The sequence below is a fragment of the Mus pahari genome, chromosome 5 (assembly GCF_900095145.1).
Source record: "Mus pahari chromosome 5, PAHARI_EIJ_v1.1, whole genome shotgun sequence".
Taxonomy (NCBI): domain Eukaryota; kingdom Metazoa; phylum Chordata; class Mammalia; order Rodentia; family Muridae; genus Mus; species Mus pahari.
Genome location: NC_034594.1, coordinates 83,563,780 through 83,588,131, shown reverse-complemented (window position 1 = coordinate 83,588,131; position 24,352 = coordinate 83,563,780). Strand labels below are relative to the sequence as shown.

The window sequence follows — 24,352 nt, the reverse complement described above, 5'->3', positions numbered from 1 at the left end:
GGGAGAGGGAGAGGGAGAGGGAGAGGGAGAGGGAGAGGGAATGTAAATGGTATCCCTCATCGAATGTCTCCCCTCAGAGCTGAGGCGACCCTACAGAAGACAAGGCAGAGGAGTGGGGAAGACATAGGATGAAGGATACCAAGAGAACAAGGTTCTCTAAATCAACAGACCAAAGTTTATATGAACTCACAGAGAATAAAGCAGCATGCACAGGGATTAAACTGGTCTGCACTGGGTTCATTGCATAGACTATACTAGGCTAGGCTAGACTGCTATAGCTTTCAGTTTAGTACTTTTATGGAAGTTGAGTTTGTGACCATGTGGGCCTTTTCTTGGGCTCTTCTATTTATTTATTTTTGTTGTTGACTTGCCTCATCTGTAATTGATATGATAGTTTTCATATTATTATATTTTAGTTTTTTAAAAGTATTTATTCATGAATTGAAAAAACATTTTTATTTAATACCTTTTATTTTTGAAATTAAAATATAATTACTTCCTTTTCTGCATTCCTTTCTTCCCTCCAGACCCTTCCATGCCCTCTATCTTGGTCCCTCTTAAACTCATGTTCCCTTTTTCTTAATTGTTATTGTATGTATTACATGTACATATATATGTGTATGTACATGTGTATAACATATATGTACACATATGTTTTATATGTGTGTATATAACATATATGTTCACATATATTTAAATATACATATACATGCTACATATATGTGTACATATATAAATATATACTGTTGTACATGTATGTATATATATATGTGTGTATATATTATATATATATATATATATATATATATATATATATTTATATATATAATGCACAAAAAATAAATACAACTTCTCAGTCTATTTAGTGTTACTTATATGTATATGATATCAGGGTTGGCCAACTCTATTGGCAAACATAGTTGGGGGTTTGTTGGAGAGGTAATATTTCTTCCAATATCAGCATTCCTCAACTGCCTTAGTAATTTATTTAGGGGTAGGGTCTCATGGGACCTCCCCCTTTCATGATAGTATTTCTATTGCCATTGTGCTTGTTTGGATTGTAGCACTACAGCCTTGAGGTAAACTACGTCTATGTCCAAAACAAATATAATAACAGAATGCAAGTAGGGACCAAGATTGTAAAACATTTAATTGCTGCCAAGTAGCCATATGTAAGAATAATTTTTCGTAACCTCATAGGCTTTTCTTTTTAGAAGACCTGCCACAAACAAACCTATCACACTTGTGGTTCTGTGTCTATGAGCAGACACTACTGAGTAGACTTAATGCAGGGCACTATTCTGCATTTGACCCTGTGGCCCCAATTGTGTGATGAGCTTGCAGGAAGCACCTATGCACAGCTCAGGGGGAGGGGAATGCAGCCTAAGTTTGGACCCCAGTCATGGTGAGGAATGGCACAGGCTAGGGCCAAAACTGGGGTTCCCTCATTCTTGATATCCAGACACTACTAAAACTCACAAGGAGGAGTCAAGAATGGAGGGGGCTCATGGACTTGCAATGAGGCCAGGGCAGTGGTAAGGGAGAAATGCAGCTTAGTTTAGCTGCAATTGTCCAGGAGGTTGAAGGACCCTTCTGTGGGAGTCTTTGGGGAGGCGTTGGAGAAGGAAGGCTTCCTCCACTCCCAACACAGTGGTTCTGGATGAGAGAGGCCGTCCTTGCTTGTCCATATTGTTTATTCACTGTTCATCATGGAAAATGGGTGCATACCACCTCCTCAGAGTGGACCAGAAACTAAATACCTTTTGCAGGAAGATTGAATTTAAGAGCTAAATACATTTTTATATACTAGCAAAAAAATAAACATAAATCAAGAATAAAATGTAGCACTATAATAGTCTAAGATAAGAGATACTAAAAATAAAACAGTGATTGTGGGAAAACTGTGTATTGAAAACTACAAATAGAATGAAAAGATAAAAGACCTAAAAACTGGGGAAACATGCTTTGTTCATAGATTGAAAGACACAAATATCTGTTCACTTTAGGTTTCTGTTAATAGCAATGCAATCTTTATAAATATGGCAAGAAGCTTTTGCATAAGTAGACAAACTAAATCTGAAATTTAGATTTAGAGAAATCAAGAGCTTAAAATAAGAAAGGCAGTTTGAAAACATAAGCCTAATGTTGGAAGATTCAGTTTAGTTCAGAGTTCAGAAGTAATTACAATAATCAAAATCATGTGGTATTATTTGCATCAAGATAGACAGGCAGCTCAATGAAGCACAATCATTAAAAGAGAACACATATACATGATCAATTGACTTTCAACATAGATACTAATACAGTTATAGATTCAAAGGATATTTCCAAATAAACAACTCAAAATGGATCTTATGCCTAAATTTATAATTGAACACTATGAACACATCAAAAAGACACATAGCTAGTTCTTAAAACCTTAGGTTGAATGAAGAGTTCTTAGATATTATAACAAACACATTGTACATCAACAAAATAACATGTATTACTGCATTAAAATTAATAAACTTTAATTTTTAAAAGTATTTTGTGGGAAAGATAGTCCAAGGAATGAATTGTAAGTAAAGTCTATAAGTCACATATCTGATAATTTGTTCTTATTGTATTTTCAATAAAATAATATAAATATATAAAATATAAATGAGAACATTTAGAGTATATTTCACTGCAGACCATATATGGAGAGCAAATGATTCTACTGAGAAAATGACTATTATTTTAGTGAAATACAAACTAAAACCATTATGACATGTGACACTGATGATCAACCACATTTCAGTTAGTGTGTACAGCAAGTATATCTTTGTTAGGAATGTTAAATAATACAAACTACTTAGGCGAACAGTTTATAAGCTCTCTCTCTCTCTCTCTCTCTCTCTCTCTCTCTCTCTCTCTCTCTCTCTTTCTTTTCTCTCTCCATCTATGTATCCCTATCCCTGAGACAGAGACTCACTGCGTAGCTCCTACAGGCCTGGAATTTACTCTGTAAATCAGGCTGGCCTCAGACTCACTGCAATCCTTCTGCCTTTACCTCTCCTACTAAGGGCTAGAGTTAACCATAAGAGGTTTGGCAATTTCTTAAATGTTATACCTGCATCTCCCAAATAACCAAGACATCCCAATCCTATGTAGTCAAAAGAAATGAAAGCATTAATAAGTGAATATGTGATCATGCTTGTTGTTAAAACTTTTATTTACAGTAATCAAACCTTGACAATATTGCAAATATCCATAAGACTCCGAATGGATAAATAAATCATATTATGCCTATATTAAGTAGAAATAAAAGAAACTGTATACTAATATGTATATAAAATAACTATATATATATCATTACATATATAATATACATATATATGTATATGTAGATATATATAATACTGTAATGAAGAAGAATCTAAAGATATTTTCAGTGAACAACAGTAACAATACAGAAATGGACACAGTATCCCACAACACTAATTAGGAGACAAAGAAGTACTTGTCTAAGAGTGATGTAAGAGGCTGGAACTGAACAGAAAGGGGATCGATACGAAGGTTACAAGCCCAGGGAACATGACAGAAGAGGAAGCAGAAAGATTGTAAAAGCCAGAAGACCAGGAAATGTGGTGTGAGATTGTGCCTTCTAGCTATGAGAGGGAAACTAAACAATGAAATCTCAACAATATACCTACATAAAAAAAGACCTGAAAATTCCAGCGACAGTTGACATCCCCGTGTAGCTAGAGAAAATATCACGGGGGTACTCCCTTAGATGAAAAGCTATAATTAACACTGCTGAGGCAGAGAAATAGTCATCATCAGGGATGAGCCCCAGAACTGCTTACCTCATAATTAGTGGTCAGTCATAGAAACAAATTTATGCAGGGACACTGAAGAGACTCGGAAGGCTGCGTGTGTATGTTGATCCATGTAGATGTATATGTATAAAACTATTGTTAAAGATGAGGGGGCTCTGATTTGGAGGGTGGACATGGGAGAAGTAGGAAGGAGGAAAAAGCATTAAATAACATTTTAATTGTTATTATTTTTTAAATTCTAAAAGAGATACTTCAAAAAGTATCCAGGGGAAATTTGCAGGCATGACAGACCTGTTCTGTGCCTTAACTGCCGATGGCACCAGGGGGGTAGATGCATGTTTCAGAACTTACTGAACTGTGCATTCAATTATTCTGATTCTATCCAATTATACCTCAGGAAAAGTGTAATTCCAAATTAGAGATGGAAATCAGATCAAAGTTCCCAGAGTCCCACTTTCTCCGCTCCTGGATTGGGTCATAACCAAACCTATTTGGAAAGCATAGTTGCTGAGCTGAAGGTGGCCCAAGGACACAGTCTGTACAGCTTGGTGAGATTTAATGAAGAACTACATTGTGCAGGATTCATGGAACTGTCAACTGAGAATAAAGCAGAGTCAGGAGTCACCATTATTTAGTCTACCTCATTAAACATTAATAGGACCAGCAATAGTTAGTGTACTGTAATGAAACCTTAGTGTGACTAAGGCAGCTCAAGTTTCTGGAGATCATTTTGGATATCTTATCACATAACTAAACATTACACTGACAATATTATCATTTCAGTAATATTTATTAAGAAATTAAGAGTGTAATAAACTATTGAAGATATTCAGCACAGTAGTCTGTAATACATTTTTAATTTTCCAAATTGTCTAAGTAGGTTCAGTTACAGAAAATTCTTCCCCATCCTGAAATTCAATGCACAGCAAGATGTTGCCACTGAGTGATAATTGTCTTGAGCAAGACTTAGAGTAAAAATAAGCTACAAAATGATCATTATCCTGTGCTAAAATAGTATGAATTTATATTTGTATACCTATAACAGATAATACAATTTCATATTAGTAGTGATTTCTAAGGAGGGGACTTGCAAAAAGCCTAAATTTTCTTTATATGTTTTCCTATAATTTTCCACTTTCTGCTGTAATACAAATGATACTCAGTCAGAAAATATAATTCAGTCTTCTTTAAATAAATTTTAATTTATTTTAGAACTTCATATATAAGTAACTCTATTTACATTCCCATCCTTCACTCCTCACCTGACTCCTCCTGTGGCCCTATCACTCCCTCTCTTATTCATGACATCTTTGTAAACACACATACACTCTCTCTCTCTCTCTCTCTCTCTCTCTCTCTCTCTCTCTCTCTCTCTCACACACACACACACACACAGAGAGAGAGAGAGAGACAGAGAGAGAGACAGAGAGACAGAGACAGAGACAGAGAGACAGAGAGCTATAAATACAATCCACTTAGTCTATGTACTGATGCTGGCTTGCATATGCATTTAGGCCATTGGGAGTGCATTGAATCATGTCTGAGCATGTGGTTAATTAGAGATACAGTTTGTAAGAATCATTCCATGTGATGTTTCCATTAGAAAGAGTAGGGGGAGATAAGAAAAACACTTGGAGCTTTAGAAATAAGTGTTTATGGGGGGGGGGGGATAAGGAATCACTTTGGAGCCTCATCTCTCAGCTCCATCCTGAAGGTTCTCGCTGAGTCCTTGAACTTGTACTTGAACTTTGTGGAAAAAGTTGCCTGAACCCTGAGTCATACAGGAGTACTGGGTAACACTGATGGAAGGAGATACTCTCTCAGCTCCTCAGGAATCGCAGAAGGCAGTTATTCTATAGCTCTTCCCCTTCGCTTTGTGAATGGGGGACCTCCACTGACATTCCCTGGTAAGTCTGTCAGTGGTGGGGACACACAGCTTAGAGATGTTAATGGGGTGGAGCAGCGCTTTAGGATCTGGGTTGTGAGTATGGCTGGAGCTGAGATTCACCTCAGACACCTCAAATCAAGTTATGGCCTTCTTGGCAGCCCCAAACTGCCATACACCACATTTGTACAGTCAGCAACTATAGTCATTAAGCATACTCTCTTTACTTTTACATTGAAATCACCTTGGCAAATTTGGTAACATGGAATTTTAATTATGTGATTCAGCAAAGAATGGTGTGTAAATCGATCACATTCTACTTTCTTGTCTTTGGTTGTTGCTGTTGTTTGAGACAGAGGCCCCTGTACCTCACAGGATGACCTTGAATGTATGACCCACAATCATGCCTAATTTTATAGGGTGCTTAGGGCTGCACTCAGGGCCTTGTGCTTGTTGTGCAAACACTTCGCCAATCCTAAGCCCCGGAAGGCCCTTAGGGAGAAGAGAACCTGCCACAGAACAAGATGCTGCTGGTTTTGTGGTGCCAGATGAAGAAAAGGAATGGGTGGTCAGCACAGAACCTTGGTTCTATTCTACAGCACCGGGCATTCCTGATCACTGCAGTGGTCGCAGCTGCTTCGGTGCCTTCCTCATTGACCTCCACAAAGCACTTGTGGGCCACCTTGGACACGGGCACATTCTTCTTAGTTGTCATCCCAGAGAAGTCAGCCTTTGTTTCCTCAAAGGCATCTGTCATGCCCAAACTCTGAAGAACAATTTCCAGGTCGTAGCTCTCCTCCAGCTTTAATCTGGGGAAAAAGACTTGCACTTGACTTTCTGTCAGGGTTTCTGGGTTTGTCCAGGCTCTAAGCTTCTCATATGTGAGTGCTTTTTCCACCTGGAATGACAAAGGGTCAACATTTAGAATTAGGAGGACAGTAGGCTGCTGCCAGCTGCATTCCCTTATCCCTTTACATAGTGAGGAGTGCTCTCATCTAGTGACAGTGGCTGGCTTGTTTCTATTCCTAGACTTGTCTAAATTCCTTCTCAGTTGGCCATGACAGCTCTCATTCTTGACTTATGACAACAGCTTTGTGACTACATAGAAAAGACAAAGAAATGAAGAAGCCTGCCACCAATCCTGCACACTAGCATGCTGACACTGACTTGTATTAATTTTAAGTACTTGGTAACCTAAAGTCAACTATGGTAGCATTGTCCCCAGTTGATAGCTGCCTTAGCAGAATGGTATTGGTCATACACCTTCTATTTTGGAAGCCTCTTCCTCTCCTCACATGGCTCTTTTTCTGTCATGAGGACGATAAAGGCAATCCCACCCTCTCCCCTCCACACACACACACACACACACACACACACACACACACACACACACACACCTGTACTTTAGACCCTTGTATTCAAAGTGCCATCCATGACTCAATTGCACTTGCTTACATCTTGTTAGAAATGCAAAACCACAAGCCATCATCTGCTAGGTTAGAACCTGCATTTCTTAAAACATTGCCCATGGGACTGACATTCATGTTAATATGTAGAAAACATCACCATGATTCAATGCTATCTTTCTTCCAGGATCTTTGTTCAAGAATTATTAGACCATTAACTAACCCCACCCTCCTACATTAAAAAAAAAAAAATCTGTTCTAGTTTTGGAGCTCCCTCATCCTAGCTTTATCAAAACTTGTCTACTCCCAGATAAACACTTGGAAGAAATGCATCATATGCATGTTCACTAAAAGGCACAGTGGGTGCCCGTCTAGCTGGAAACTCGGCAATGTTAGCTGGGGGATGGACCTAGCTCAGTGGGTTTCCACAGACTCTCAGTGCCCAGGACTCACCACAGCGAGATCAGTGTTCTCATCAGGAAGGAGAATGACCATGCTCAACTCTTCGTCTGCATAGGGAAGAGCCAGAACCTGCATGTTCACCTCATCCACATGCCCCATCTTAAATTTAGCATGCTTGAACATCATCTGCACTGTTTTTTTTCTCCTAATGAAAATAAAATTAAAGTTAGTTTTCCAAGACAAAATGTAAATTACTAAAACTAAGCTATACGCAGATCCTGGAACTCAGAAAAGTATAAAATGATCATTATTTCTATGTATTTAGTCTGTTAAATGTAAAATCTTTATTAGTACATCGCAGTATCAAGTAGAATACTAGACTATTGTTCTATGAATGAACTATTACTAGGTAAAAAAAAAGGACAGTGTAATAATGAGACAGAACTTTAAAACTTGACATAGGTTTGAAGAAATTGTGATTGCTCTTGAGAAAACTCATAGTGAAGCACATCCACGGATTTATAGTCAGGCATCATTTCTCCAGATTAAGAAGGGTATTCACTGCCATTCGGCCATTGGATCTTGTTTAGGAAGACAGACAAAACAAAGAGAAATACACTTGCATTCTGAAGCATTGCCAAGATGCAGAGCTGGTTTTATATCTTTGCTTTTCTTGGGAAGGAACCATGACATGAGGTACATAGTCAGGCAGTTTTAAAGCTGTAACAAATACATTTTACTATCATATCTCTGTGTATCTTGCTGTGTATAAATTGGCAAAAGTCAAATTCCATTATATATTTAAAGGGAATGCAGAAAATTATATTTAAAATTAGACTAACATCTGCTAGAAATTTTTCTCTCATCAAAGATTCTATAAACTTGAACTCTATAGCTGATCCACATATCTACAATTGACATGGCAAAAGATATCTAAGCAAGCACAATTATAGCATGACATCAGTGTGATGACACAGCTCAAGCAGGGTTTAACTCAACAGAGATCATTTGACTAGATATGGAAGATGAAATTGATTAAGGATGAGAAAATAAAAAACTATCAGTATACACAATGTTCTAGTTTTTCTTCTTACCACTAATTAAAGATATAGAGGAGGCATTACTTTCATTAGAAACATTTAGAATCAAGATTCTGTAAAATTGTTGTTCCTTTTCTCATCCATCATATTTTTCAGATTACTACTTTAAGAAAATAACAATACATTGAAAATACTGTCTTACCTGATTAGTTTTAAAGGGCATGCCTCTCGTGTACTTCCTGTCAAACTGAGCCTTCCACTTCCCTTTGAAATACATGGCATTCACAAGAACCAGCTTAGTCAGTGGGCAGACTGTTCCAGGACTCAGAACTTCAGAAATCTTACCTGGATAGAACATAAGAAAGAAAAAAAAAAAAAAAAAAAAAAAAAACAGAGGAGGAGGAAGAGGAGAGGGAAAAGAAGAAGAAGGCTGTAAGAGAAGTCTATACTGATTGGGGGAAGAGGATACAATAAACATTCTCTCATGCTCATTTGTCTTGACATGAGACAAAACCATGAGTTTTAAACCAGGTAGGGCTGCTACTAAGGCTTATCCTTCAGCTTGTGTATGTAGTAGGTCAGGATGAGAACATTTCTCCAAACTTCTGCCAAGTTTTCAAAGGAAACAGTTGATGACACTACGGAAACAACCCAATGCCTTTGATTGGTCATAGCACTAGAAGATCTCAGTTACACTACTATGGACGTTTTGATTGAGATTAATTCTTTGTTGGGGTAAGTTTCTATTGTGCATTCATGCTTGATGTTTAGCTAGTAATACTTTCCTCAATTTCAACAGCCAAAATTACCTGCAGCCATGTTTGGAAGGCAAAGCCAATCCTGATTAAGAATCACTGCTTAGTACTAGTCTCCAAATCACCTTCAGATAAGCAGAGGTCTCCCAAAGATGAGAAATATAGACCTGTAGAGGGGAAGAAAGAAATGCTCCAAAAAGGAATAAGCTTGAGAAAGAATTTATGGAAGCAGCATAGAGGGAACCAAGTTCAGTCGCGCAATGAAATGGGACAAGATGCCCTGCAAGATACCCTTGAGCACTAATACGCTGGGAAAACATGCATGTGGTCAGCCTACATTGAAGAAGAAGGTGAAGAGCTACAGAGAAGAACTAATGGTACATGAAAGGCCAGGTTCAGAGAACCCCTTCAACGATTTACTACTATTTCATCAGTGGAAGAGGAAGAGCCCACCAGGCAGATGACATATGAAACGTGAGAGGCCCTCCCCTTCCTGTGCTCAGCCTTTGACTGACATTTAGGATGGTTAAGGACATTTGTGCTAATTGTCACATAGTGGATATATCATAAATTAAATGTTTTGTCACTTGAAGAAGTAAATGACTTAATTCCTCCACATCTTAGAAGACTTTATGTTTTTTGTTTATTATTTAAGGTGCCCTCTTTTGCTATAACTCGAGTCAAGAACAGCCAAACACAGTTCAGGAGGCTAGGAAGAAATCACATCTGTGAATACTGCAATCCCAATATTAACAAGATATCTAGACCTTAGAGCAAATTTGTATGAGTTTCATGTTCTGATACAACTGTGGCCACCACGGTCAGTTAAGAGGATGAGGCTGGAAGGCAAAATGATGAGCTGCTCAGATTTCCACAGAGAGGCAGTGGGCCAACTACAATAGATTCACCATCTAAACCCTCTCCTGACCCTTCAGTTTCAGAGCATAGCAGGTTTTCCCCTGACAGAACATTAGCAACAACTCCAAAGAAAGCATTTCCCAAGGACTTGCTAGTACAGTTTAGAGGGAAGCAGTCTGAGATTCAATATTAGGATCCTTAGGAAATTACTATTTATGATCTCATAATCCTGAGGAAAAAAGATTTGCTTCTTTCCTGAAAGTCCAGCAAACATGCTATCACAGCACGGAGAACTCTGTCATAGGAGCAACAGCATGGAGGATGTGGTCCAGTGTGTCATAGTCCTCCTTGCTCCTAACTCTGAAGACCATGTAAATAAATACCTCCTACCTTCAGTTTTTTCTGACACCCAGTCATTGATGTGTTTCCTGCACCCTTCAGTGTCTTTAACAAAGGACAGCTCTTCTAGTCCAGCGTGATAGAACTTCTGGCAGGATTCCTTGAAGGCCTACAGACACAAACACAAGTTGAAAACTATTACACTATTCAATGGGTTCTCAAAACTGTCGACACAAGTATTTTCTCTTAACCTTTTCCCTATCATAAATTTCTGTGGAGGTGATTCTGTATTTCAAGATGTATTTAAAAATGTGTGAGCCTTCTACACTGCCCTACCCTGAGATGCCAGTGAAAATATGCACCTGACTGGGTAGACCATTGCCTGTTAAGAAAGGTGCCTTGTGTACCAAAACACTTACAAAGGTTAGCACTGTGGTTATCCATGCACAAAGCACAGAAATGTCTCTTGCAAGCATGCTGGGTTGACTTTATTTGAATTTCTGTTTCCTTGCCAAGAAGGTACTCACACTTTTACTCACTATATTGTAAAAAGCTAAAATGTCAATTTTAAAGTAGACAAGGAAGTAAACAGAATATTTATGTTTGGAACAATGATTGGGGGAGCGGTTCTCAACCTGTGGCTCTCTACCCCTTTGGAAAATCTCTACCTCCAAAAATATTTACACCATTGTTCACAACAGTTTCAAGGTTACAGTTATAAACTAGCCATAAAAATTATTTTATGGTTGGGCATCTCCATGGCATGAGAGACTGTATTAAAGGATTGCAACATTCGAAAGGTTTGAAACCAACTAATGGAAAACAGAGAGCCATAAAAATATCTCTGGAAGGGGCAGAAAACAGAGTGAATCATGGGTATTCATAAAGTATACACGAATGAGTGAATGTGTTTGTGCATGTGAGCCTGTCTGCGTGTTTGTTTGTATCAGCAAAGTAAAACTGTAACTTGAAGTTAAGTTAGGACATTACCTAACACATTAGAACCCAGATAACTTCCCCTATAAAAGTAAGTTTTCCCATAAATAGGTGGCAATTAATTGCCCAATACTTATTCTAAAATATTTTAGAGGCCATGTACAGGTGGATGTGAATTTGGCAGTATATGCTCAAGCATGAAGACGTTTTTAATCTTAGAAAGGCTGTTTTGACAGTGACTGAGTCTGTGAGACAGGAAATGGCCAATGAAGGCACAAAAGTCCCATTAGAAGCTATCCATATCAATGTGGAAGGTACGGGCCACAGCCTACCAGAATCCAACAGTGGTGATTCAGAAGCCAGAGCAAGCCTTGAGAGGCTGTCTCAACAAGACTTGGCCCCCAAAGTGAGGCAGGAGTGGGAAACGCCTATGTGTAACATGGTGGATGGTATAGTCACTCAAGGTACAGATGGAAGGGTGAGGATATCTACTGGTGTGCAAGAAGATAACATAATGACTTTGATCTCAGGGAGGGATTTATAAGAAAATGGCCTCCTTAGTCAATGTCCCTCTCACCAAGATACCACAGTTGCCAATGCCTCAACTCTATGACTGACTACTTGTCCCCTTAATGATCCACATTCCCCTGTTGGAACCAAAACGAAGTTCTTTCAATCTTTCCACACCAACCCAAAGCCTGTTACAGACTCCCTCTCTGTTTTCTAAGATCCTCTCTAATCATCTATGTTCCTAAAATGTTTTAATTTCAGAACCCAGCTGAACACCCCAGAAAGAACTATTCTGATATAAGAAAATCCTCTCAAATTATATTCTTTCCAACACAGCCAGGCATTGCTTTCAGATAACAGTTGTGCCCCAGTTAACCTTATAGAACCTTAAGTTGTCTTAGCTCTTCTAGCGAACTCGCAGACTCCAGATAAGTATTCCTGCCCAGCATCAGCCTAAGCTGTCCTGCCTATGGCTTAGTCCTAAGAATGGGATCTCTACCCCTTCACTGAGATCCTCATTTCTTTGGGATATCTTCTTGTTTCCCTGGTCGTCTCCCCTTTTCCCTGGTCTTGGGACACTTCTTTCCAACCACCAGGACTATGAAACTAAAAGTTCCAAATGTACATTAAGATATTTTTTTCCTAAACTCCTCAGTCCCTAGTCTACCCGTCCCAACAGATTTCAAATCAACTACAGGCTACTCCAGTAACTCCAGCATCAGCCTCAGTTGTTTCCTCAGAATCTATCTCCTGGTCCAGCCTTACAGACTACACTTCTTCACCCACAGATGGCCCTGCAGAATCTGGACATAGGCTGATACAGCCTGCTCTTCCCAAACTTGGCCAATAATAACCTAGCTTCCCTGAGCCTCCTAACTACAATGTCCTAGTGTCAGTAGGAAGCAGCCAGAGAAAAATGACATCCATGTACTCAACATCCAGTGACAAAAAATAAAACAAAAATGTGGAAATGAAGGGATTCTGTCCACCTTGAACATGGTGAACGTGAGTCAGGCAGGCCTTTCCCTTCTTTCCTATTACCTCCACCTTGTTAAAAAACTATATATTGCATTCTTAAAGCTAGCTACTAAGGTGTGTTCCCTCTTTCGGATACTTCCTCCTCCTTAAGTTGCCCACCAACGTCCAACTATCAAAGTATTGCTGTCCAGCAATCAAAAGCTCACTTAATGAACTCACCCAATTAAAATTAAATACCTTATCCTTACACAGCTTTTTCCCTGTATATCTTTATAAACTGCCATTTTCCTATGTGCTATGTCTGTCTATTCTCTATCCACAGGCAGTCATTTGTCCTTCCATGACAAGTATCCTTTCTCATTCCCCCTTATATTCTGTCTCCTAACTTTGTCCCTTATTCCTGTCCTCTATCTCTCTGGAGACAAATAAATCTCCTTTATGCTGAGAACTTGGTCTGAGAACCTAGTCCTGGGGGTCCTGAGTGGACACTTTTCCTAACACATACCGAAAGGAATTCACATGATTCTTCTCCAAAGAGTCGGCAGGCACTTTTTAACAAGTACTGAGTGTCAGTTTTGTTAATTTCGGCTAGAAGTGTCTGGAAACTTTGATGAACATCTCCATTTCCACTCAAACCAAGTACCTAGGGAGAGAATAAATAACCTGTTTTTAACATGATCATTATCTCCCCTCCTATGCACAAACACAGATAAAGGATAAAAAATTGAAATATTTCTATAGTAAAAGAAGCCTTGTTTGACTGTCTTAACAGAGGTTTTAGCTTGGCACTCTTGCCATCTGAAGCCGTGGCTGCCTAGTGCTTTGAAGGATGCTGGCAGCATCTGTGAGCTTTACCCACTAGATGTCAGTAGCACCTCTCTACTGTGAAAAGTAAACCTCTGAGCCCTTAAGAAGTAACTGTCCCTGGGGAAGCAAAATGCCCCTCTTAAATGACAGCCACTGGTCTGCAGGATTCATCCATCCCAGAAAAGCATTATGTGATAACTCAAGATGGATGGGCAGCATAAAAACTACATAGCAAGTGTGAATCTAATAACCAGAGAACGTAAGAATAAAACAGCAGCTATGAAAAGGGAGAAGCTTTGCTTGTTTATTTGCTTATTTGTTTGATTTTTGTTTGTTTGTTTTCCAGATTAGATCACATGATGATAGTTATGATTTCCCTACTGTCTCCTACCACATCTCACACCCAACATTTCTTCCCCAGGAGTTCAGTGAGAAGATCTCAGCTTCCTGGATGCACTGCAGGAGCTCATCCACATACACTCTTGTGATACCTACATGGACATTTGTGTGATGCTCTCCCATATGGGTGAAGATATTTGTGTCCCCAAAATATCACTATTTTCTCATTTGCATATAAAGATACAGACAAATATTTGAGATGTAACAGATTATATATATGTTCCCTCTAAATGGTTCCCAAAGAACTAATTTTGTGTTTATGCTAATTTTCTTCAACTTATGTGTAATCGTACCTGAAAAACCACCCATTGCACAAAAGCTTACATATCCCACTGCATTTCTATTTAAAGCATAATACTACAAAAGCTGAAAAGATAACAAAGCAGGGTTTATTCCTTTGTGTAGATAGGATTCTAATTTACCATTTTTCTACAAGATGTGAATCTACAGAATGTTTGATGGATTTTATCTAGATAAAGCAATTTAACACTCAGTGTCTCCTGTAAACTATAGAGGATATGACTGGTCCCACAGAATTTCCTTCATTCTGTACTGGCCCATGTCAGGTCACCACAAGGTCTTTCCTCCCACCCACTAGCCAAACTGACTTTCACCAACTGGCTGATACAGAATGAACCCCTGCTCTAGGGAGTCAGAGCAAACCTGTTGTTTTTCTCCCCCTCTATCCATCCCTGCACTGCCAGTAGCATACCTGGGACATCTGGGTAGCAGTGCTTCCTTTGGCTCCAAGGTAGACCATGGCCAGGGCTGAGGAGACACTCATGGGGCAGAAGAACAGGTTTCGTGACTTGTCTTCTTCACCCAGTATTTTTAATAGGCTGATGGCGAAAGACCCATTGGCTTCACTGAGGTCATCCATTTGAGAGGGTCTAGACTGAAGGCACAGCACAGAGGCACATCAGCAAAGCTTACTGTAATCACATGGTCACCGGGACCTCCATCAGAGGACAGTAGATATATCAGGTGGAATATACCTCAAAAGATACCCTGTTCCAACCCTTAAACCCTGTATGTTGTTCTATTATCTTATTTTGCAGTCAGTACCATACTTGTGTGATTTCATTAAGGATTTTAGGCATGGACACTGACCCATAGTAGCAAGGAAACTGTAACAAACTAGAAAAGATTCTAAGAAGAGAGAGAGAAGCCAGAAGGTTCGGATTGAGAAAGGGTGATGTAGGCAGAAGTCACGGCTATGCAAGGTCATCAATGTGGCCATCTCAAGAAGCTGGAAAGTCAAGGAAATAAGATTGCCTGTAGGTAGCTTCGTTAGAGTGGGTAACAAACTCTGTAGTATCATGGTAGATCTGAACCTCTAAAACCTTGAGATAATAAATTCATGTCATTTGCAGTCACTAAGTCTGTGGGAGAATTAAAAGGTTATTCAGGTGGACTGAGAAGCTCTGGAGAGGAAAGTTGACTTGACTGACAACTCGTGTGGAAGCTTCTACTAAGGAGACACCCATAGCAAGCCTTCTGGTATCCACCACCTCCCAAAGGCAGGGGACAGACCTGCAGATGGAATCCTCCACCCCAAGAGTTTTGCCTCTCCTCTCATCATATACAATCCCCAAATCCCAATACCTCACTCACATAGTTTTCTTCTACAGAAGGACTTCAGCCCTTGTGCTGTTATGATTAAGGAACAATTTTGCTCCTGGAGATGCCCACCTTCCTCCCTTCATTTCCATATTGACTCCATCAATCCCTGTCTAACAAATATAATACAGGACCAACGTGAAATCGAAATGAAATATGCCCCCTGAATATATACATATGTAACCAAATACTGGACCATGAATGTAGAACTCTCTGAAACAGGGGCTCAAACAACCTGCAAAATTATTTAATCCCTCCCTCAAGTAGTCACTCCCTCTATTAAGTAGCCAATAGTTTAATCCTTCCCTCAAACAGTCAGTCCCTCCATTTAGTTGCCAATAGGCTACCCTGACAGTCACTGATCTTAAGGTCAGGCCTGTAACCTCAATAAATGTCACATTGAGGTCAGTAATGATATTGCCTCAAGGAGGGAGGGACTAGCTTCTGAGCAGGGTGTGGATGACCCTTCCAGCGCTCCAGGGAATAATTAGTGACTGAAATTCCCAGATTCCACAGCCTGTCATTCCTAATCATCATACACACACACACACACACACACACACACACACACACACACATCAGAATATTGCTATTTTTCTTTCATATATATATGTATATATATATATATATATATATATATATATATATATATATATATATATATATTCTTCAGTTTCTAATATAATCATTAAAGAATGTTCTAAAAATCATCGATAATTTTCTACAAATACAAAGTGCATTGCTATTACCATGTCATGTGAAAATTCGGAGGATAAAACTTCCCCAGTTTTGCAGGTTATGTTTAGGGTGGCCTAACCTGAAGTGTGGACTGTTGCTAGGTGAAAAATTTATGTGAATGAGGGTGACTCCAGAAAGATGCAAGGTTTTCCACAACATCTGCTGAGACTGATGTGGGAACCAGTGTGTGTGTGTGTGTGTGTGTGTGTGTGTGTTTATTTCACATGAAACCCAAACCAAACATCCCAGGCACAGCAGAAGCACAGGATACCTTTAACCTTTCCCTCAGCTTTACTAAACAGTAAGAAAGCTAAACTGAAACAAGAAACAAAACAGACTTAATGCTTGCTGCCCTCACTTCCTTCCTTCTGAAGACCTCTCTTTAGAAACTTGTGATTGTTAATTAGGTTTTTAGCCCCTTTGAAATGTATATTTTGTCAAATGCCTCTGGGCAATTTACAGGCCCCTCCCACCTCACCCACCAAAGCCAACTACCCATTGGAACTTAGCTACCCAGTTGAGCCCTTTTAACCTGGGTCTGGAAATGGAAATGCCCCAATCTAGGTCTGGGCAGGCAGCACCATCCTGTTGTCCTAGCTAGTTGCATGTAGCTTTTGCTACCCCACCTAAACTCCAGGAACTGACTCAATACCAGTCCCCACCCAGTGAATATTGAATTTGCGGATGGAAAACACAGACATACATGTTGCTCAATTTCAACTTGCCTCATTGGCTCAATTGCTGGGCATTATAAATCTCCCATGCTAGCATGCCCTCCCCAATACTCTTAGCTCAGCACCCTAAATCCGTCTTCAACTATAGTTGCTCAGTTACCTTCAGTTCCAGTTCAGCATTCCCAACCTCCTCCTGCCTGTAGAAGCGGCCTGAGGCCGCTCTGCCCAAGATCTCACATGACTGCTTGACTTTTCTCCCACCCAAGCATGGCAAACGCTTCTCTTCTCCTCTGGTCTCCCAGTTTGCCTGCAGGGACCAGAAGTCCTGCCTATCCTTCTACCCAGCAATTGACCCATGGCTTCTTTACTGATAGATCAAGAAGCAATTGGGAAACAGGACCTGAGCATCAGAACCACTCCTATACCAGCTACTCAGGAAATTGAGGCAAGCATAATGACCACAAGTTCAAGGACAGTCTGGCCTACCAACTAAGTTCAATACCAGCCAAGACAATTTAGAGTGATGCTGTTTCAAAACATTAAGGAAAAAGAAGGTTTGACTGGCACAGCCAGTGTGTGTGTGTGTGTGTGTGTGTGTGTGTGTGTGTGTGTGTGTGTGTGTCTACCCACAGCACCCCAGCACTACAAACACAGACTCAAAGAACAAGAGTCAAATTTAGGCAGGATTGTTGTTTCAAGTGATGAAAAGTAATACTACTTCTCCAAATGGTAGGATCACTATAGTGTTATTGTCACTGTGATTAATCATTATGATTGTAATAGAGTCTCATGATCATTAGTTGTAGTAGTTGTTATTAGTTATTAAAATCTTAACAAATTGTATCTTCAACAAAAATTTTATATTTATTTATGTTTGACTCTATTAAAATATATAGAAACCCTGACTATTAAACCTTATGATATTTAAAGCTCATTGAATTAGTCACTGTCCTGTAGCCATGCAAGCTATTTTTAATGTTATTTCTTTCACTCATATGTACTCATAATTTTAACTGGAAGTTTTAAACCCTTCAAGAAGAGTATGTCCTAATTTGGAAGATTAACAAATAAACAATGTGGAAAGCAATACAAACTTAAGCTAGAGGTGAATGGCCAGATGTGTGTTCATTTCCCTGTACAGGCAGATAGTGATTTCAAAATGCTTCATACAATAGCTTTGCAATTGTACTTTACTGGGATCCAATGACTTGAGGATCACCTGAATCTTTCAGATACAAGAAGATGCAGGACCTGAGTGGCTCAGACAGGAGGGGGGATATCTATTATTAATGATTTTGTTTGAAGTTACCCCAAGTAGTTTTTAAAAGAAGTCATCTATTATGGACCAAAATGTGAAGTTCTTCCCTATCTCCACATCATGAAACTTCTTCAGGACTTGAAGCAAAGAGTGTAGGTACAGGAAACATTTTCTGTTGTAGACAAGTCCCAGTACAGCAGGATCTATCTTGTCTCCAGGCAACACGTGTCCCCACACACTCAAATTACACTTGACATTCGAAAAAGTAGGAGAATAAAAAAAATGTCTCAAACCTCATCAACCAGAAGGCAGCACCAAAACATGAGCAAAGTCAGATTTGATCCGACCACAGGACAAAAGCTTAGGGTTTGTGAACACATGTGTGTGTTGTGTGTGTGTGTGTGGGGGGGGGGTGTTCAGCTTGTTTGAGCAGGCCAAAAGAAGGAACTAAACTAGTGCATGAAACACAGCTTTACGTGCGATTACTCCTAACTGCCAACTTCTAATTCTGATTTCTTTCATGTCTCTTCCTCCTTCATGTCACTACTTTGTCCCCGTTCCTTTTAAACACCCAAATAGGAGTCAGTAGCATCTCATAGTCTATCAACTGCATATTGACAAATGACCATGCAGACACACACACACTGTCACACATAAAGATACTCAACTATACACACCCACACTCACACAAGCTCACATGCATACATTCACGTGCTTGTAAAGCATGGCCCTGCTTCCAAAAACAGTTCATCAGAGGCATATCCTAGAAGACAAAGTGAATCCCCATTACTTTGGCGTCTCAATCTCAGTTATACACAGAAGCTTTTGAGAAAATAGGAATATCAAGCAAAAATGTCTTGACTAGTAAATATAAAGTGAAATTATTTTCATTAAAATACTAAACAGTAGCTTTAGGGTTCATCCTGCAACCAGACTATTCAGCTAATAAAATGAATAAGCATTTGGCTAACATTCATTTTACAAGTGGAGAAATGAGGACAGTGACAGTTGAATACTGTCTGGGGATTTCCAGGAACACCAAGCGTTCCCCTTACTCTGTGCGTGTGACACCATGCTTCTGCCAGGAGCATGCCACACTGTGTTCCTCCTCACGCGTGACAGATGAAGGCATTCACAGAGCACTTGTGCTATACTCTACTTTCATGGTTGTTGGAACACAGCCCAAAAAATGACCCATGGTGATGAACACTGCCTTGGAGGACTGAAAGAGACGTTCCAGAGAAAAAAGGCAGAAGGCCTTTTACCTTCAGTGCATCTGGTTCCCTGGATTGTTCTTAGACATGATTTTGTGCCTCCCTTGTTAAACACTTACATTCAATTTATAAGACATGCTTATTCTCGTTGAATGCTGGAACATAGCTATAGATCCCAGTCTGGGGAAAGGACATACTGAATGCTTCTCTCAGTGTACCCTGAACGTGGATATGGCTTTCTGCCTTGCCTTCCTGCTTTCCTGGAGATAATCGACAGTACATGCCAGGCAATTGTGTTTAAATTGGTCTGCCACGAGAAAGTTCTAGGAAAGGGTTTGAAGAGGCTCTAGAAGACTGAAGCACAGCTAACATGGTTCTGGCAGACCTCAACCTCCCCCCATTTCCTCTTTCTTGCTAAAAAGCTTTAGATTATATTCTTTTAGCTAGCCACCAAGGTCTAGTCCCTTATCTGGCCTCTTGTTCCTCCTGAGGCTGCCCACCAAGGTCTATATATCAATGTACTGAAGTCCAGCAATCAAAAGCCCCCTTTTGGCTCACCTGCCCCATCCAAAAATGAGGTTTTCCCTGTACCTTTATAAATCACTATTTGTCTATGGGCCACATCTGTCTATTCTCTATACAGAGGTCATCCTTTGTCCATCCAGGGACATCCCCTCTCCCTTGTTCCCTTCCCCTTCTCCCTTGTCCTCTATCTTCTGTCTCCTGCCTTTATCCCTTATTCCTTGCCCATTATTTTGGCAAATAAAGCTCCTTTGTGCTGAAAATTTTGTCTTGGGGTACCTGTTGCTAACTTTGAGGTTCCTTTCAGGACTGCTCTATTAATATTTTGTGCTTGCTGGTGTTTATTTACATGCTTTTCTGAACTCAACCAGCCTTCCTTGGATCATCTTTTGCTTTGCTACTTTATTGAAAAAGTACATTGAAACTGAAGTACCATGTTGTCTTCCCAAAGAAGCTGACTCTGACAACCTGAGCAGGAATTCTGAAGGTGGTACAAAGGGAAAACTTCAGGCTGAGAAACTGGCAGGTACAAAAAAAAAGAATGCAGCAGATCTTGTCTGTATGGTATTTAGGGGTGTGCTCTGTTTGGGATCCTGTGAGACACAAGGGGGAGCTGAGTCTCTTTTGCTAAATTCGTGAGTGCAAGCATGGGCTGGGAGCTGGAAGCCATATATAGTTTTTCTACAAAACATGTTACATGTGGCTCTCGGGCTTGAAGAAAATGGCACAGCTCACTGTTGGGTGTGGAAAGGGGCTGGGGAGTCTGTTAGTAGGCCACCATGATGGACCAGTGAGTGTTGATGCAGATGAAACCCTGACTGCAGAAGAAGGAACTGTCAGAGAGAGTGATGGCTACATATTACAAAGAAGCGAGGAGTCGAGGATCAAATAAAGCTCCATGCTAAATGTCTACTTAGGTTCGGTCAAGAATCCTAGCAAGTTTCTATGAAGAACTGGCTTGGAATGGGGAAGGTAATGCATTCCATTTGAGATGTATGAGACATACCAGGTCACCTGAGGCTGTAAGGTGACAGCCAGTGTTGTTTGGAAATAAAGGTAGGGCAAGAAAGAGGTGAGCAGATATTCCATAGCAAGAGTTATGGGCCCCGGGGATCTGGACTCCAGGACAGCCTAAGCTAACAGATGAAATGGTTTAGATCCTATGAATGGTGCAGGTACTCTAAGAGAAACTCGCCTTATTCTAGAGGATGTTCAATATTTGAAGGTGGTAAAAGGAAGAGAGAGAAAACACAAACAAAAACCAAAATCATGACCTCAGGATCAAGGAGCTATTGAGAGAACCCAGAGGATATATCTGTGTGTTCCACAGATACACAGCCTAGATTAGGAGGCCATGACATGAGAAAGAGAGCCCTTGGGAAGGAAGTCTGGGCCTGAGGTGCAGAGCTGTAGGGCAGGTGCCTGAAAACTGGAAACTGAGGAAGTTAGCTGAAGAACAACCATTACACTGGGGTGAAGGGTTGTAGGTAAAAAAGATTTGTTTCAAGTTGACCAGAAGCAGTTAATAAACAAAAGATAAAAGAACGTTAAAAAGGAGTGGCTAGTGGAGTGGAAAGGTGGGCGAGAGAGAGGACAGAAAAAGGAAATAAGCAGGCTTTAAGGTGCACCATGGAGGGGACTTGTATTTCTGCCCTGAAGGACCCAGCACTGCAAACAAGTGTGAGGCTCCATGTAAATTCCGGGCATGGTGCAGGTTGCTCCCTAGCCTTATTTTTGTACCCTTGGCTTCTCCCAGTCGCAGTTAGGAAAAGCTCCAGCGCTCCCTCAAGGAAAGGAAAGCCCAGGGCTTGAAACAGCAACAGTGTCAGACGCCCAGCCAATCACTAGAAACCAAGCCAAAAGCAGATTTGCCACTCAGGGTGCACATGCCCTCTGCCAGCCAGCTAGGCTGAGACACACCTGACCCCTGCAGCCCAAAAGGCCTTTCTTACCTCTCTGTCCCTGGAGCCCTTTGCTAACTCCTGGGCTCTTTAACTTTGGTGAGAACCTGGCCTTTCTCCTTCTTGGCTTCCGTCCAGTTTCTTCACTGCCAGTATCTGTCCTAGGTCCCGGGGATCTGAGAGGTTTGAGAGCCTCCCCACAGCTTCACCTTGAAGATACCTCCTGCGGTGGCTGCTCCCGCTGCTATTCTTGCTTTCTGGATACTTAAAGTCTTCCCTGATCCCCCTGATCCAGGGCAAGGCGCCTGTCGGGTGACTCAGAACATAATGCACAGACTTGAACACTCTGTGACTCACACTTTCCACAGTGGGATCTGGGAGGAGTCAGAGCCTGGCCAGGCAGCTTCCTGGGCAGGGGTGGAGTAGGATGGGGGCTGGGAGGGTGGGAAGGTCGTGGGTGTCAGCTGACACTTGTTTTTGGGTTTGATTATGTGAATGCAAGAGCCGTTTGGCAGTTGGAATTTAACTTTCAAAATTAACCAAAGGCAAACCAGGAATCGCAACTGCTCTCAGGGCAATAGCAACTGTTTTGCTTGGCAAGCTTGCTTTTGGCATGCATTCTCAAAGTTAATCCCATGATTATATGCTAAATGTTCATCACAAACAAGTGTTTGTGTTCTAAAACACACATGTTTATTTAAAAGCAAGAAGGCTTTAAAATTAGGAATAAACAAAATTTTACTGCAAAAATTCACATACTTTTTTGGAGACCTGAGTGGTTTTGTGTTTGTGTGTGTGTGTGTGTGTGTGTGTGTGTGTGTGTATGTGTTTTAGTTTGATATTTTGACAATGATTTGAAGACCTGCCTGGTTTAATTTAATTTTGATTTATTACTGACTGGATTGTTGGCTATACTGAAGAAAAGGCATCTCAGGAACTGAGCTGATTAAAATGAAATGCAAGCTTTCTTTCTTAAACCTTTACCCTTGGTTTTTAACTTCTATGCTAGCTCATTTGTTTGGTATAAATTATTCAAAATGTTAACCCTTTTAAGTACACTGGACTTCTACTTGGAAGATCATTATGAAGGTTAGAAAGTAAATTTCCAAGCCTCCAAGACTTATGTGTTCTAGCCATCAAAGCATATGATCATGTGAAGATCAAGTAAGTTATTCTTAAGATGGTAACTACGATTTCAAAGAACAGTTCATATCTCATTGACTGAACAAAAGAGCCTTTATGTGCTAGGGGATCAATTGTACTTTTTAACAAAAGTATTCTCCATATATTCTTGGAGGCACTTACCAACACAGAAAAGTTCAGTGTACTTAGAATGGTGGCCCTTAAAAAACAAGAACTGAACAAGAATAACAACAATAGACGTGCCAGAATAGACAGGAATCTCCAACCTCACACAGAGAACTTCAGACAACTAATGAGCTCTGAGATGGGAGACGGTCTTCTCTGGGGAAGGGCACACCATCTGGTCATTCAGAAACAGATGGCCAGGCCTGAAAACATACATATGAGTGGCATATAGACTCAGCAGTTTGTCTTTTACATATTTAGGAATATATATGTATGTACCATATGCACATGATAGTGGTGAAAAGAAAGAAAAGGCCACAAATCTGAAAGAGAGCAGGGATGGATATATAGGAGTTTTGGACGGATAAAAGAAAGATAAGGAGTAAATGATGTAACATCTCAAAAAATAAAGATATTTTTTTTAAATCTGCACATATGTGATTATTTCCTTTTAAAAACATAGGAGCTTTGATGTTTACCAAAATAGGTTAGTAGTTGTTGGGCTACTTACACAACACATAATCATCTCTAATCATTGCTTTCGAATCACAGCACTAATACTCAATGTCAGGCTTCCCTTGCAGTGCCTTGCTGAGAGAACAGGAAAAGCTCTCAGCACTGTTCATCACAGAGCAGCACTGCTCCCTCTGTGCCCGTGCAGACTCCAAGCCAAGATGCAGTACAAAACTGTGACTCTTGATTCTAAAGTCTTTGTAGCTGTGCTCTGCTTCTAGAAAGGGACTGGAAAGTCTAAACATATGTGAAATATAGACACAGGCGCTAAGATTAAGAGCATTATAATCTCTTTGAAATGCAATCCTTGCACACACACACACACATATATATATATATATATATATATATATATATATATATATAAAACCACTACTTTTCAAAGTATTATTCCTAGGGAGTATCAAAAAGGAACTGCAGCCCTTGCTTGCCTTTAAACCTAAGTAGAACAGATGGTCCCAAGGCAGGTGGCTATGTCAGGAAGGCCTT

The 24,352-nt window shown here is 40.2% G+C and overlaps 1 protein-coding gene across 4 annotated transcripts; it reads right to left on the bottom strand.

Moving 5' to 3' along the window:
- Positions 1–5,211: 5,211 nt before the first annotated feature.
- LOC110322249 (serpin B8) lies at positions 5,212–22,375 on the bottom strand. 4 transcript variants are annotated; one of them, XM_021198848.2, is made up of 7 exons: positions 22,094–22,375; positions 14,828–15,010; positions 13,415–13,552; positions 10,537–10,654; positions 8,736–8,878; positions 7,545–7,698; positions 5,212–6,583 (listed from the first exon to the last, which is right to left on the bottom strand). In XM_021198848.2, the coding sequence occupies exons 5-7, from the start codon at positions 8,813–8,815 to the stop codon at positions 6,179–6,181; spliced, it is 639 nt and encodes a 212-aa protein (XP_021054507.1). In that variant the 5' UTR covers positions 8,816–8,878; positions 10,537–10,654; positions 13,415–13,552; positions 14,828–15,010; positions 22,094–22,375; the 3' UTR covers positions 5,212–6,178. The 4 variants fall into 4 exon arrangements, with proteins under 4 accessions (XP_021054507.1, XP_021054505.1, XP_029394054.1 ...); XM_021198846.2 differs by having other exon boundaries at positions 8,728–8,878; positions 22,094–22,362; XM_029538194.1 differs by lacking the exons at positions 13,415–13,552; positions 14,828–15,010; positions 22,094–22,375 and adding an exon at positions 9,343–9,455 and having other exon boundaries at positions 10,537–10,615.
- Positions 22,376–24,352: the final 1,977 nt, after the last annotated feature.

Bases quoted from the DNA above. Each gene is read 5' to 3' on its own strand.
- LOC110322249 (XM_021198846.2), bottom strand. From the start codon at position 14,995: ATGGATGACCTCAGTGAAGCCAATGGGTCTTTCGCCATCAGCCTATTA. The intron at 8,879-10,536 runs GTAGGAGGTATT...TGTTCTATCCAG, and splicing joins GGTGTCAGAAAAAACTGAAG to GTAAGATTTCTGAAGTTCTG. The intron at 7,699-8,727 runs GTATTTTCAATG...TATTTTCATTAG, and splicing joins AAAACTAATCAGGTAAGACA to GAGAAAAAAAACAGTGCAGA.